At 56.7% G+C, this 14,496-nt stretch overlaps 2 protein-coding genes across 3 annotated transcripts; one reads left to right on the top strand and one right to left on the bottom strand.

The window, feature by feature from the left end:
• The first annotated feature begins 86 nt into the window (after positions 1-86).
• Positions 87-11,181, top strand: Mical1 (microtubule associated monooxygenase, calponin and LIM domain containing 1). Of its 2 annotated transcripts, XM_048424961.3 has the most exons (24): positions 87-272; positions 1,789-2,089; positions 2,184-2,391; positions 2,707-2,811; positions 3,128-3,232; positions 3,357-3,512; positions 4,015-4,115; positions 4,809-5,066; positions 5,295-5,410; positions 5,609-5,735; positions 5,985-6,066; positions 6,524-6,668; positions 7,416-7,606; positions 7,726-7,814; positions 8,181-8,264; positions 8,382-8,538; positions 8,784-8,860; positions 9,060-9,336; positions 9,473-9,585; positions 9,832-9,945; positions 10,065-10,158; positions 10,326-10,425; positions 10,523-10,596; positions 10,909-11,181. In XM_048424961.3, exons 2-24 carry the CDS (start codon positions 1,832-1,834, stop codon positions 11,055-11,057), a joined length of 3,180 nt encoding a protein of 1,059 aa, XP_048280918.3. In that variant the 5' UTR covers positions 87-272; positions 1,789-1,831; the 3' UTR covers positions 11,058-11,181. The 2 variants fall into 2 exon arrangements, with proteins under 2 accessions (XP_048280918.3, XP_048280919.3); XM_048424962.3 differs by lacking the exon at positions 3,128-3,232.
• A 141-nt stretch (positions 11,182-11,322) lies between these two features.
• Positions 11,323-14,449, bottom strand: Smpd2 (sphingomyelin phosphodiesterase 2). Its single transcript, XM_048424963.3, is given in 11 exon segments — positions 11,323-11,379; positions 11,381-11,724; positions 11,813-11,966; positions 12,134-12,238; positions 12,320-12,452; positions 12,554-12,636; positions 12,891-12,980; positions 13,089-13,182; positions 13,448-13,524; positions 13,632-13,728; positions 14,091-14,449. Coding segments are annotated over 11 exon segments (1,272 nt in total). The 5' UTR covers positions 14,141-14,449; the 3' UTR covers positions 11,323-11,334.
• Between the last annotated feature and the right edge of the window lie 47 nt (positions 14,450-14,496).

The following is a 14,496-nucleotide window of genomic DNA, read 5'->3' as shown; positions in this document are numbered from 1 at the left end:
CAGCCTCGGGAGTAAGCGGAGCCACGCCCTACGGCACCACCCTGCAGGCGTAGGCGGGGCCCAGGGCTGCCCCAGGAGGAGGACTGCGGGGAAATGAGGTGCGGGTAAACCTTCCGCTGCGCTCTGCCCCGGCGCTGCGGTCCAGACCCCTCGGAACTCCCCGGCTCATGCCGCCAGACATCCCCTGCTTTCCCAGCGCCACCCCTTCCTTCGCCCTAGCCCTGGGACACCCTTCCGCCAGGAAACGACTCTTCCAGCCTCAGAACTGCCGGGTAAGTAGTCCAGCGGTGCCAGCTGTACTCCCTCAGGACCGCTGGGCTTGGGGTGAGGGTGAGGATGGGGGTGGGGAGCACTTCCGGGGAAATGGACTGGTGCAGGCTGGGGAGCCACGCCTGGCTCGTTTGGCGGGTCCCCGTGCTGGCCCTGCCCAGACCAGCCCCTTTTGTGCAGACTTTGCTGTCTAGAGTGTTGCGAGCTCCTCTCCCCCGATACCCGAGGTCCAGCCAGCTAGCTCTCCATCCTTTAGACGCTCCACCCATGGCACATCCTTTGTGCCGGTATTTCCAAGCCGGGTACCTCTTATTTCCTTTAGCAGAGGACTCTCCAACCCCCGAGACTCCCACTTCCAAGAGGGACTTCTGCCCTTTCTGAAGACCTATCCCCTCGTGTCCTAGGGGACTTCTGCCCTTTCTGAAGACCCGCTCTTGCCCTAGTGACCCGTGCCGGACAATCTTTGCCCCCTCCTGCCGCGCAGGCAATGGAGGGGCTGCTGGGGGGCTGAGAGATCGGCCCACAAGGGTCTAACGCCACTTGGACACCTAACCTATCTAGCCCCCTCCCCTACCGAGAGCAACCCATCCCCCATACTCTTCTCCTCTTCCGGTCGCGGGGTGAGAAAGCCCTTCTAGAGCTCTCAAGCTGCGTGTGGGCTGGAGGGAAGGAAAGGGATACAAAGAAAGGTCTTGTCTCTAGAGATTCCTAGGAGGGCGCACAGGAGCGCCCGTGGGAGTGAGGCTAGGGTCGATTAGCTGCGAGGGTCCTCGGGACGGACGAGCTCAGCTGCCGTCCCCGCTCCTTCCCACAGCCCGTTGGAGCAGCGACAAGATCACAGGGGAAGTGTTTTGACCACAGTGAGTCAGGTCTCGAGTCAAGACAGTCGCGACGTTCTCAGGCCATTTGTGAGGACAGTTTGGTGGTGGAAAGTGGAACTTAGGCAGAAAGACTGCTGTCCCTTGTCAGGAGGCAAGCGCGAGGAAAAGAACTTTGCCTTTGGTGAGAGGCACATCCCATAACCAGCGTGGCACTAAGTACGCCAAAGGGCGCTGGCTTACCGAGACTTCGGGTGCATTGGGCGTGTGCCTGTCAAGCAGCTGCAGTTGCATTGTTGTTAGCCCTCGCGGGTCTACCAGAGGGAAACCTACACCCCATCCCACCCCCGGCAGAAACTCCCCCACGTCCTACTTTCAAGACCTAGGAATGCCTACTACAACTCCTGCTCCCTGGGCCTCAGAGATCCTACACGGTGACTCCTGCGTGACTGGACAGGAGGTTCTCTTAGCGTCCTTGTGCCTTGTGTACCCAGGACTACTGAGCTTTCATTCCCAAATTTGGCGAATTTCACTGGATAAGAGATTGCTGCTGTCTCTGGGGCAGATCATAGCCTAGGAGTGGGCTGGGAGCATAGCCAATCAGAGGTGGACCCTGAGCTCCTTTGAGACCCCAGTCTGTTCTGCTGGCTCCTCCCCTTTTCTTTTCCCTCCCTCCAGTCCCCTTCTCTTCTTTCCACAGCCTCTGGGGTTTGCCCAGCTGCTCCCCTTGTCAGGGGCCCTACATGGCTTCAACAGCCTCCACCAACCCAGCGCACGCCCACTTCGAGAGCTTTGTGCAGGCACAGCTGTGCCAGGATGTGCTGAGCAGCTTTCAGGCGCTCTGTGACACCCTGGGACTGGAGTCTGGTGGGGGATTGCCCCAGTACCACAAGATCAAGGCCGAGCTCAACTACTGGAGTGCCAAGTCCCTGTGGACCAAGTTGGACAAGAGGGCAAGCCATTCGGTGTACCAGCAAGGCCAGGCCTGTGCCAACACTAAGGTAGATACCTAGCAAGAGTCTGGGAGAGGGCCTGAGTAGGAGGGGGAGTTGAAAGGAAAGAGGAAGCTGCACCTGTTCTCTCTCTTGTTTGCAGTGCCTGGTGGTAGGCGCTGGGCCTTGTGGGCTTCGAGCTGCTGTGGAGCTGGCATTGCTAGGTGCCCGAGTAGTGCTTGTGGAAAAGCGTACCAAGTTCTCTCGGCACAACGTGCTGCACCTCTGGCCCTTCACCATTCATGACCTTCGGGCGCTTGGGGCCAAGAAGTTCTATGGACGCTTCTGTACTGGCACCCTGGACCACATCAGTAAGAACTTCATGGTGACCCTCGAGTGGGTGTGCCTGGGTCTAGAGGAAGACCAGTGGGAGACTGCAGGGCCAGACAAGGGGCAGAGTGAATAAGAGTCACTTTAGCTGGGTGGCCTTTAAGACTCAGATCTGACCTCTGCAAAATAGACAGTGTAAGCTGCTTGACCTCTGAGCTGAGATGTTATCCGGTGTCTCTGGGGTTGGACGGCCATAGATAGACACAGTGGTCTCTGAGACCTTCTCTAGCTCTGAGCAAGCACACACCGGAGCTAAGGAAGGCATGAGTCTGTTCCTAATGGCGTCCCACTTCCAGGCATCCGACAGCTTCAGCTACTTCTCCTGAAGGTGGCGTTACTGCTGGGGGTGGAAATTCACTGGGGCATCACTTTCACCGGCCTCCAGCCCCCTCCCAGGAAGGGTAAGTATTTCTGTGCTCCTGAGAGCCCCTACCCACCAAAGAGAGGTCTGGGTGGGAGTCAGCTGACCGTCTTTCCTGACAGCGAGGCCTGGGCACCCCCAGCCGCAGACGGCATACAAATTGGGAGAGCAAGATGAGAGAACACGGCTTTTCTCAGCTGTCTTTGGCTTCAAAGGCGTGATCTGAAAAATAACCCTTCCCTACTTTCCAGACTGTGGGGTCCTTTACAAAATTGTTTTGTTTCTCTAGCCTGACCTGGGAGTGTAGGGGCCCTCTGATCTCTACACCTTTGTGGCTCTCATACTCTCTGTCCCAGGGAGTGGCTGGCGTGCCCAGCTCCAGCCCAGTCCCCCAGCCCAACTGGCCGACTATGAATTTGATGTCCTCATCTCGGCTGCAGGGGGTAAATTTGTCCCTGAAGGTTAGTGATCCTTTTCCTCAAAAATAATAAATAAGGTTATCAGTAAGTAAGTAAATAAATACCAGCATCCTAGGCTCCTGTGAGCCTTCCTAGAAGTGTCAGCCCCACCTCCTCCTACCACTAGGCTTCACCATCCGAGAAATGCGTGGCAAACTGGCGATCGGCATCACAGTCAACTTTGTGAACGGGCGCACGGTGGAGGAGACACAGGTGCCGGAGATCAGTGGTGTAGCCCGGATCTACAACCAAAAATTCTTCCAGAGCCTGCTCAAAGCCACAGGTCAGGGCCCACCCTCAAAGGCTTTCCCTGCTCTTGCCTACTTTAGGAAGTTTCCTACCTGCCCTTAGGCCAAGGAACCCCACTCTTGTCCATCCTTGCGGCCTCACCAGTAAAAGAGAAACAATCCTGGGACTGTCTCTGAAGTGCCTGGGTATTTTGCTTTGTGCTCTATCACGCTGGAGTATAGGAATGATGGAAGCTGGAAACGGGAGTGGCGTGCAAGAGGACGCCATGTTTACTTTGGCTTCCAACTGCTATGCGACCAAGTGATAAAGGTCTCCCAGCTGTCACTCCACCTGACTCCCCCTCTTTGCTCCGAACTGCCAAGCCTCTTAGAGCAGGGCAGATGGTCCTTGGTGCCACCAGAGCTGTGTGCGGGACATCCACTGCAGCCTAAGCTGTGACTTCAGCTCTGCGGTCAGCCCTGGACTGGGTGTTCAGAGAGGTAACCTGTACAGACTCACTTGAAGACTCCCCCCCTGGCCTCCGCTTTGTACTGCAGGGATTGATCTGGAGAACATCGTGTACTACAAGGATGATACTCACTACTTTGTGATGACAGCCAAGAAGCAGTGCCTGCTGCGGCTGGGGGTGCTGCTCCAGGTAAGACCTGGCCCCAGGGAGGAGGAGGCTGGGCGGGACCCAGTCTACCCCAGGATATGGCTGGCCCCGTCCTCTCCTGCCCCTGTCCAGGCGGTAACTCCACCTTGACATGCTCTTGCTCCCTGCATGTGTGTGGCAGTGGGAGTCCTATTCTGGGCTGAACTTATACGTGAGCTCCAGGACAGAAGGATGTTGTCTCTTTTCCTCTGGCTGGGTGTTAATTCCCAGGGCTTAGAATGGGACGTAATGAGGGGTTAAGCGCCTATTGTGTACGGACTGAAGAGATGAAATGGATGCCTTCTGTGTACTAAGTACCACACTGAGAGCTCGCTTTGTGTTTTCTCGTCGAATTCGCACAAGTTCTTTGAAAGTTGGGTGTGGTTTGTAAATGCTGGGCAAACCAAGGCTTCGGTAATTTCAGGACGAAGTCTATGACAGCAATGATGTTGGGCTTCCTGGTAGAGCAGGGCTCGGGACCCTCAGCAGCAGCGAGAATGTCGAGGAAGGAACTTGAATACGACAGGCAGACTACTGGCGTTCTCTGCCCAACTGAGCTTTCGATTGCCGTGTAGTCTAGGCAGCCTCAGCATGTGCACCTTCTGTGCTGTAGGTCAGTCCCCTGTAAAGTGGCGAGGAGCTGAGCCTGCCGCTCTGTTCTCAGGAGTCTCAGGTTCTGATCTCTTGGCTGTGTAGGACTTGCCGGACACTGATCAGCTGCTGGGCAGCGCCAATGTGGTACCCGAGGCTCTGCAGCGCTTTGCCAGGGCGGCTGCTGATTTCGCCACGCATGGCAAGCTTGGGAACCTGGAGTTTGCTCGGGATGCACGAGGGCGGCCTGATGTGGCCGCCTTTGACTTCACCAGCATGATGCGGGCGGAAAGCGCTGCGCGTGTGCAAGAAAAGCATGGTGCCCGCCTGCTGCTGGGACTGGTGGGGGACTGCCTGGTGGAGGTGAGCATTTCGGGGGGTCTGGGGGTCCCATGGTTGGGGAAGAAGCTCTCCTATGGGAGAGTAGAAAGTCTGCTTGGTTTGGGGAGGAGCTTAGGAGCTACTTGGTGGAGGTGAAAGCTGTCTGGGGTGGAAAAGGGACATTCCCCCCCCCAGCCTTGGAGATACCTGAGCTTGGGACATAATCATTGGATTCTCATTGAGTTGTTTTCTATTCTTCCTACCCTGCAGCCCTTCTGGCCTCTGGGCACTGGAGTGGCCCGAGGCTTCTTGGCAGCCTTCGATGCAGCCTGGATGGTGAAGCGGTGGGCAGAGGGTGCCAAGCCCCTAGAGGTGTTGGCTGAACGGTGAGGCCTGAGTTCGGAGACTACTGCAGGCAGGGCAGACATGATCTGGGACAAGGGTCAGGAAGAGGGGGCGGGAGATACTGAAGGAGTGGATGGAGGCATGGCATGGGACTGCGAGAAAGACGTGGCAGTTCCTGAGGGGCGAGTGCTGACAGCCTCCCTCGTGTTTGTGCCACTGCCTTCCGCCACCACCCCTAGTGAGAGCTTGTACCAGCTTCTGTCACAAACGTCCCCAGAGAATATGCATCGAAATGTAGCCCAGTATGGGTTGGACCCTGCCACCCGATACCCCAACCTGAACCTCCGGGCTGTAACCCCCAATCAGGTCAGACTCTCCATCCTGCCTTCCCACCCATCTTCCCAAACCAACTCCTTTCCCCATGCCAGGCCTTCCCTACTCAGTTGCTGTCCCAGGGCGCGCGCGCGTGTGTGTGTGTGTGTGTGTGTGTGTGTGTGTGTGTGTGTGTGTGCGTGTGTGCGCACGCGTGCCAGTCACACCATAGTCAGGCTCCTCCCCTTGGGCTGAAGGGGCAAATGGTCATCTGCCTTGGAACTGAGGAGAAAGCTGCCTTAGGTGCAGGACCTGTATGACGTGGTGGACAAGGAGCATGTGCAGAGGAGGAATGACAGGATGGATGGGGGGAAGGCGACCACAGGTGAGCAGGCCTGCCCCCGGGTCGCGAGGCAGTCAGCATGCTGCAGTCAGGACGGAGCCCTACCCTGGAAAGTGTGTTTTGTGGATGCTTTGGGGCTCAGTGGGGGTGGGGTGGCATGGAGGGGCTGCAGAGCTGGGCAGCAGTTTCCACTGCCATGGCGCCAGTGGTGCTGAGCAGCCGCAGCTGGGCCATGCTGTTCCAGCTGTTCCGCCCACGGCTTCCAACCAGCAGTGGGTGTAAGCCTGAGCCACCTGTTCTTTGAGCCTGAGCTCTGTTTCCTCTCTGGCTTTTACGTGGCTACAGTGACCATTCTTTGTTGCTCAACTGTATGTCAAGAAGGGAGTTTTAAATAGAATGGGGAAGGAGAAGGTTCTGCTCGGCTTGAGTCGAACAGTCCGGCTCTTACACGCCAGCAGCAGGTGTGGGCCTTGGGTGCACCACGGCTCTGCTCTCCTAGGGTCAGCGGGCACTGAGGAGCTCCTGCACTGGTGTCAGGAGCAGACAGCTGGGTTTCCTGGAGTCCATGTCACCGACTTTTCTTCCTCGTGGACCGATGGACGAGCTCTGTGTGCCCTGGTGCACCGCCTACAGCCCAGCCTGCTGTGAGTTGTGCCTCTCTCCTATGCCCAGCCTCCCCCATACTGCATGGTGGGAAGATGCTTTACAGGCGTTGGCAGTCCAGTGAGTCCCGACTGCGCCTGTCACTTCACCTCCCAGAGGTGGTATTCCAGCCTGGCAGAGGCTGCTAGAATCCACTACATCCAAAGAGAAAAGTCAGAAGCCATGGAAGACTGGGATCGAGTGCAGTGGTAGAGCACGCTAGGTTAGCGTGAATGAACTCCTGGTTCAATCACACACACACACACACACACACACACACACACACACACGTGTGATGACAAGCAACTATAATCAAAGCGCTTAGAAGCAGAAGCAGGCAGATCACTGTAAATTTAAGGCCCATCTTAGCCACACGGTACCAGTCTAGACCTGCCAGAACCCCTACTCATCTTCCCAAATCAACTCCCTTCCCTAAGCCTGGCCGCCCCTGCTGCTCCTGGTAGTCTGTCCCACCACAGGAGGGCTCCTCCTTGTGGAGTAAGGGGTTGAGTAGTCAGCTTCTTTAAGACAAAGAGGGGCTGCCTTCGGTATAGGAGCCTGTGCAAAGGAACAGGGTGGGGGGAAACTATACAAAACAATGGCATGGTGTACATAACCACCAAGAAAGCTGCCTTCGTGCCCTCGTCTCCCTTAGTTCTTATCTCCTGCTGCTCCTAGCTTCCTTCCCTGCCCCTCTCAGCGGAGCCAGGTTTGTGTCTCTCATTGGCCTCTCATCCAATGTTCCACAGGGAACCCTCAGAGCTGCAGGGCATGGGAGCTCTAGAAGCCACTGCCTGGGCACTGAAGATGGCAGAACACGGGCTGGGCATTACCCCAGTGCTGTCTGCACAGGCAGTAGTGGCAGGCAGTGACCCACTGGGCCTCATTGCCTACCTCAGCCACTTCCACGGGGCCTTCAAGAACATACCCCACAGCTCAGGTGAGTTAGGGTGAGGGGGCAGGAGAGGGAGCGGGAGGGAAGGGCTCGTGGAAGGGCCCGCCTCGGTGAAGGGCGGGGATATAAAGGTAGCAGTGCTGACAGCTGGACTCTGCTGGCAGACCCTGTCAACCAGGCTTCTTCTGGGACCCCCAGTGCTATACTTTTCCTTGGCAAACTCCAGAGGACCCTACAACGGACCCGGGCCAAGGTGAGGATCTTAAGCAGGGTTGAGGCTAGAGAAGGGGTACCCAGGGAGGTTCCAGGAATGGAGAGAATACATTCTAAATGAGGGGAGGGGAGAGCTGGGCTCGTGTTCTGTTCACAGCTGTAGGGCCTGTCATAGGACCACAGGGAGGGAGCTAGTGACGAGAAGCTTCCTTTGCAGGTGACTGCAGACATGGGATAGGCCAGGCCGACACTCTGCTCTGTCCTATTTCCTGTGACTTGCCCTCCATTGTTGGTCCTACAGTCCGTGTCCCTGTCTCGCTGTCTGGTCTTACTCCCTTCCCTTCCAGCCTTTCTGTCTGTACACATCCACTCTCCTGCTCACGCTACCCGGGCATTCCCTCCTTAGGGAGAGGCTGAGACTTCAAGTACTGAGGGGTCCCCTGTCTTTGAGCCCAGTGTACCCCCAGCACTGCCATCCAAACCCAAGGAGGTAAGATCCGGAACCCTGTCTGCAAACCTCTGAGGGTGGGGGAGGGCTTCGGAGAGTGGAAGGCCTTGGTGCTTGGCTCTGAGTGCAGCTGATCCCTTACCCTGGGGCTCTCTTCAGGCTGGGGCAGAGGATCTTTGTGAACTCTGTGGGAAGCACCTCTACATCCTGGAACGCTTCTGTGTGGATGGCCACTTCTTCCACCGAAGCTGTTTCCGCTGCCGTTCCTGTGAGGCCACACTGTGGCCAGGCGGCTATGGGCAATATCCAGGAGATGGTAGGTGGGCCTGGGAGATGCTACAGGGACTTCCAACTTGGTGCATTTTTTTTTCCGGGACAAGGAGCTTGGGGCCAGGGAAAGGGGAGGGGAAGGTTGGCCAATAGGTAGGAACAGTTTCTCAACTCCCTCCAAAGCGTTAGGTGTGGAGTCCTAAGAAATCCACTGCAAGCCGGTCTTGCAGCCTCCACCTTCTTTCTGAGTACCTGGCAGCGGGCTGATGTCCGGTCTCTTCTACTTCCCAGGGCACTTCTACTGTCTCCAGCACCTGCCCCAGGAGGACCAAATAGAGGCTGACAGCGATGGAAGTCCAGAGAACCAGGTTAAAAACAAACAAACAAACAAAACAGTCCGTCTGTGTAATGGAATATGGGAAGAGGCAGGTCTCCCCAGATCAGTAGTAGACTTTGCTGGCAGTAAATGGATGCTGTCCTCCACTGAAGAACACATCTATCCAGCGCACTGCCTGACAATGTCCACTAGATGGGGCCCACGACCTGACCATATGGTGGCTTTTCCAGGAGCTCCCTACACCAGATGACAACAGCGTGCAGCCAGACTCCTCACCTTCTGTACCTCCTGTCGAGAGGCTCAGCCCTGTCCCAAGCCCCAGCCAGCCTACCCGACGGCTAATCCGCCTCTCCAGTTTAGAACGCCTGCGGCTGTCCTCCTTGAACATCATCCCTGACCCAGGAACAGAGCCTCCGCCCAAGCCCCCACGAAGCTGCTCGGCCTTGGCCCGCCAGGCTCTGGAGGGCAGCTTTATGGGCTGGGGTGTGCCAGTCCAAGCGCTGCAAGGTAGGGGCTCTCTATACAGATGTGCTCATCTGGGAGGCTGCTGGGAGGAGGGGTGGAATTTCTGCCATGGGGATTCTGGGTAATAGAAACGCAGGCCACTGGACTTCCAAGCCATATCTCCCTCTCCCCCATACAGTTCCTGAAGCCATGGAGAAGGCGGAAGAAAGTCCCTTTTTCAATGAGGAGGAGGAAGAGGAAGATGAGGAGGAAGAGGAGGAAGAAGTACCTTTAGAGTCAGACTTAGAGCAGGTAAGTGGCAGGAAGCCAGCTGTCTACTCTGTTGAGCCAGGAAGCATCTGCCAGGCATTTTCCACCCCTCTCCATAGAAGCGCCAATAGCCTGCATCCTCCTCTTGGTATGCCTTCTAACCCCGTCTAACTTGTCCCTAAGTGTCTTATTTGCTTATTTCCATCCCAATGTTCTACCCGTCCAGTTCCATCCAATGTTCCACCATCCATTCCTAACCAGGGTCGGGCCTTATTAACCCTTCCACAGACTCTGCAGACCTTTGCTAAGAACTCAGGTGCTATGACTAAGTACCCGACGTGGTATCGGACCCTCATGCGGCGTGCTAAAGAGGAGGAGATGAAGAGGTTTTGCAAGGCCCAGGTGAGCCCCAGAGCCCCAGGCATCCCGAAGGCTTGGGTGGGATCAGAGTTGTCGAGTGCAGACGGCCTCCAGCGCTCTGTTCCAGAGCCATCTGGGGCATCCTGTCCTCAAATCCGCAGGCCATCCAGCGAAGACTAAATGAGATTGAGGCTGCTCTGAGAGAGCTGGAGAACGAAGGCATGGAGGTGGAGCTGGCTTTGAGAATGCAGAGCAGTGAGTAGAGATGGGAGAGTGGAATCCTGTCAACGTCTGTCTGGCTCCTGGCATCATGTTCAGCCGGCAGCAGTTCCTGGGGCCGGTGGCTGTGCCACATGGCTGACACCTAGGACAGCCTATTCCCCCTGGATCCCGTCACTTCCGGTCCTTTTCTTTCCTATCAGGCTCTCCAGAAGATCTGAGGAAACTCTGGGTAGAGCAGCTGCTACAGCTCATCAAGGAGAAAAATAACCTAGTGACGGAAGAGGCTGAACTCATGATCACGTAAGGCTGAGGGGTGGTGGCCTATGTGAGCCAGGCCCCGTCCCTGTGCGGACCCCGCTTTGCTTAGCTGTGCTTCTGCAATCTCTGGTCTCTGCAGGGTCCAGGAGCTGGATCTGGAGGAGAAGCAATGGCAGCTAGACCAGGAGTTGCGCGGCTACATGAACCGGGAAGGTCTGTAAGCTATATCATGACCTTGGACACTGACCAAGTAACAGTCCTCTTGCCTCTGACCTGCTGAGACAATTCAGGAGGAAGCCAAAGGCCTCCGGTCTCCCCCCAGTCAGGGCTATGCAATCGGCTTTTGTGTAGTACTTCCTTCCCCACTGGTGCCAATGAACACCAGGAAACCACCACCGGGCAAACCTAACTTTAAGTCTCAACAAACGCAGCCTGCATTGTAGCAACCAGGCTAAGTTAGCTTGATCGTCTCTTCAGGCTCCCTGCCTAGGTCCCTGTTCTCTAAGCCTTCTCTTCTCCCTCCAGAAACCCTGAAGACAGAGGCCGATCGTCAGTCTGAGGACCAGGTCCTGAGGAAGCTGCTGGATGTAGTGAACCAGCGGGATGCCCTCATCCGCCTTCAGGAGGAACGAAGGCTCAGTGAGATGGCTTCAGAGACGGGGGCCCAGGGCTAGAAGGTGGTTAGCCACATGGCTGCTTCCCTGCCCTGTAAGCAAGACATCTTCCAAGAGCAGTGCCTCTACCATCTGGACTGCCTCGCCTGGGGCTTCGTTTAAAATAAAAGTATTATGGCCATGAGCGTTGCTTTTGTTATGTTCAGGTAGGAGACAGGGATGTGCTAGGAAGGCAGGTAATGAGCCAATGCCCTGACGTCCACATGGTGACAAGCACGCTGACCCTCGGTTCCCATCACTGCCTCTGCAAGGAACAAGGCAGAGCCACGAGGGTGTGTCAAGCTTTATTGTTCTTCAGCTCGGCCTCCTGCTGCCAGCAGTGGGGCTAGGTGAGGCTCTGAGCCATGGTTCTGGGTCTCCCTTTCCCTTCTCAGAACATGCTGAAGCTCAGCCTGGACCCGACACAAGCCTTTGGTCTCCTGCATGTGGAAGATGTAGACTGTGCCTGCTCCCAGCACCAGCCCCACACTGGGTGTCCAGAGCAGTATGGCCACTTCCCTGGCCCCTTCTCCTAGAGCCAGGATACACAGCAACGACAAGAGGAATAGCCCGCAGACAGACACATAGCCAGCGAGTTCCGCCCACCAATGAGCTTGCTTAATGCCTAGCTCCAGCTCCGTCCACACGTCCTTTAGCACACTGGTCAGTGCTGAACTTTCAGGGGGTCCTAGAACAAGGAAGAACAGTAGGGCAGGGTCAGAATGGAGGCTGGGGTTGCCTTGAAGTAAAAAGGAGCAAGGGGAAAGCTGACTCACCATGGGGAGGACAGGGGTCTTCCTGAGGGGGGCTGTGCTTCACATACAAAGTGGCCATGAGGGCCTCATGATCAGAGAGGGGGGTGCTATTGTTGGGGTCACAGCCTGTAGTGGTTTTCAGAGTCTTACAGTAGATGTAGCACCCAGAGACTGCCTAGGAAGAGCAAGGACAGAGAGAAGCGTAAGCTCTCCAGAGAACCGGGTACCAGAATCCCTTCCCCAGCCATTGGTGGCGCAAGACTCCATCAGCTGAACTGCGGAGCATCATGGGCTGGTGACAGAGGAGAATGGAGAAAGGCATGCTGGGGGTAAGGGCCTGACCTTGTAAAGCACATAGTCAATGCGGATGCCAAGTGGAAAGGGTCCCAGGTCCTGCTGGCTGACATAGCAGTTTGTGGGTACCATGGTACAACCGGCTTCAGAACCCTAGGCAAACAGGTGGGTAGGATGTTGCGAGGCAGGAGATTGAAACAAGCGTGGTGGAAACCATCAGACAGGGCCTCTCACCTTAAAGTCCTGAGTCTCTACATAGGCATCACGAAGCCCGGTCCACTCCTTCAGCAGGCAGCAGCCCAGGTCTCTGGGGTGCATGTTGAGGTCCCCACACAACAGAACCACATCTGCACTCTTGGAGGTGTGGCTACGGGAGGGGAGCAGAGCCATGAGGAGGAGAGCGTTACTCTGCCACCCTTCAACCCAAGTCCCCACCGCACTTCCCCCGTCAAGCCCAGGCTCACACACTGGATGAACTGGGCCAGTTCCCAAGCTTGGGCCACCCGGTGCGCTAGGTAGATGTCCTTCTGCCGACTGTACTCAGCGTGGAGCTAAAAGTGTAAAAGGTGAGGTTACAGATAAGATTAAGGCCCCAGAGCTTATCTAGATCAGCCCTGAATCTGTCACCGGGCAGAGCTGAACACAGGACAGGTGACCCTTGCCCTGTTCCCACCCTCTGATGCCCTGCCTCACTCCAGGCAACAGAGCTAGTGGCGTCTCTTTTCCACCACAGCATGGGGCTGCCTGGCCCACCACAGCACGGGGTTGCCTGGCCCGGAACCTCCACCTGGCTGGTTTCACTCACGTGGGTCACGTAAGCATTGAGCACCATTCCGTTCAGATGGAGCACCAGCAGCCCCACAGCCTTCCCGCAGAACCAGTCTCCGTGACAGAGCTGCAGGCCAAAGACAGAGACACTCAGCACTGCTACCTTCCTTCTGCCTAAGGCCCTGGGAGGGCGACACCTAGCTTGTGTTATCGGGGGAAGTGGGGAGACCCTTACCATGTAGGGGTAGCCATTGAGAGTGTAGACATGCTGGAGAATTTCCTGGATCGGGTGTCTGGAGAACACACAGAGACCGCTGCCGATGAGCCCGCTGAAAGGCAAGTCTTGCTTAGCAACTGGAAAAACAAGGAGGGAAATAACCAGCCCTCTTCCGCCCCTTGTCTCCCAGCTCTGATCAGCAACTTTTCTCTCTTATGCTAAGATCAGCCCCAGAACAAAGCTTAGGACAGCAGCACTAGCAAGAGGATGGGGGGGGGGGGGGTCAGCCCAAGAGGAAGAGGGTGAAGGGTGCAAGCAGGAATACGGGAGAGCGCGGAGCTCCCTGGTCTAACAGGCCCCAGCCACAGACGGTCCACCTTCTGAAGTAGTGTGCATCTGGGTAGGTGAGCGATAGCTTTTGCCTTAGGTACTGGAAGTCCTGCTCACTCCACACCTGAGAACAAAGGAGAGGATGCTTGCTTGGACTTCATCCCAGCGAGAAAGAGGCCCCCAGCGCCCCCTGCTGCCCTTCTCCCAGCCTGGTCTGCCTTACAACCTCACCTCCTCCAGTAAAGCCAGGTCGAAGCTTTCCAAGTTCAGAAAGTCGGCCAAGCGCTTCATGCGGTCGGCCCTATGCTTGCTCAAGTAGGGGATGTCCCTAAAAAAGGAGAAGAGCCAGGGGTCCGGAGAGATGGTTCAGCGGTTAAGAGCACATTGGCTGCTCTTCCAAAGTACATGGAAGTACATGACAGTTCACAACTGTCTGTAACTCCAGTATTACAGACATACATGCACACAAAATACCAATGCACATCAAATAAATTTTCTTAAGAAGAGAGCAAGAAGGGTCAGGCTCGGGGAGATGACTGCTGTCACCACCCGAGCGACTCTGGGTGATGTGGACTTTGGTTCGAGAAAGACAGGGTCATGGCTGAAGAAGGCCTGTTTCTTTCCTAAGCATTTGAAGGTAAGGACAGGAAGGTGGCCCCGAGGTCACAGTCCTCGCCTGGGCGCACTTACCAGCAGTTGAGGTTAAAAACCCTCAGCCGGAGAGAGAAGTTGGGCTTCATGGCTGGGGTGCTTCGGGCCACCGGCGGCGAGGCAGACGGAGCGCACAGGTGGCCGGCCCTGTCCCGTGCTGCACAGTCCCTCGAACGCGAGCTGGGGGCGACTCCCGCGTTACCGGGACAACAGGCCGTCCGCCAACCCGGAAAAGAGGTCGAAAGCAAATTCCGGGCGGGCTGCGCGAGACTGCCAGCAGTCCCGGGAGGGTCCCGTCGGGACCGCTCCAGGCAGTTCGGTCCCTAGGCGGGTTCCCGGCACCGCGGCCTACGGGTTCCTGGCTCGGCCCTGGCCCCAGCAACAGGCTCAAAGTTGATGCGAGGCCCCGCCTACGCCAGCCGCTCAGGCCCGCCCCTTGCGGGCG

Source organism: Myodes glareolus, chromosome 1 (assembly GCF_982192425.1).
Source record: "Myodes glareolus chromosome 1, mMyoGla1.1, whole genome shotgun sequence".
Lineage (NCBI taxonomy): Eukaryota > Metazoa > Chordata > Mammalia > Rodentia > Cricetidae > Myodes > Myodes glareolus.
This window is presented reverse-complemented; position numbering and strand designations above follow the sequence as displayed.

Coding starts and splice junctions, on each gene's coding strand:
- Mical1 (XM_048424961.3), top strand. CDS start 1,832: ATGGCTTCAACAGCCTCCACCAACCCAGCGCACGCCCACTTCGAGAGC. Junction 8,539..8,783: donor TGGGCAATATCCAGGAGATG/GTAGGTGGGCCT, acceptor TCTACTTCCCAG/GGCACTTCTACTGTCTCCAG. Junction 10,597..10,908: donor CGGCTACATGAACCGGGAAG/GTCTGTAAGCTA, acceptor TTCTCCCTCCAG/AAACCCTGAAGACAGAGGCC.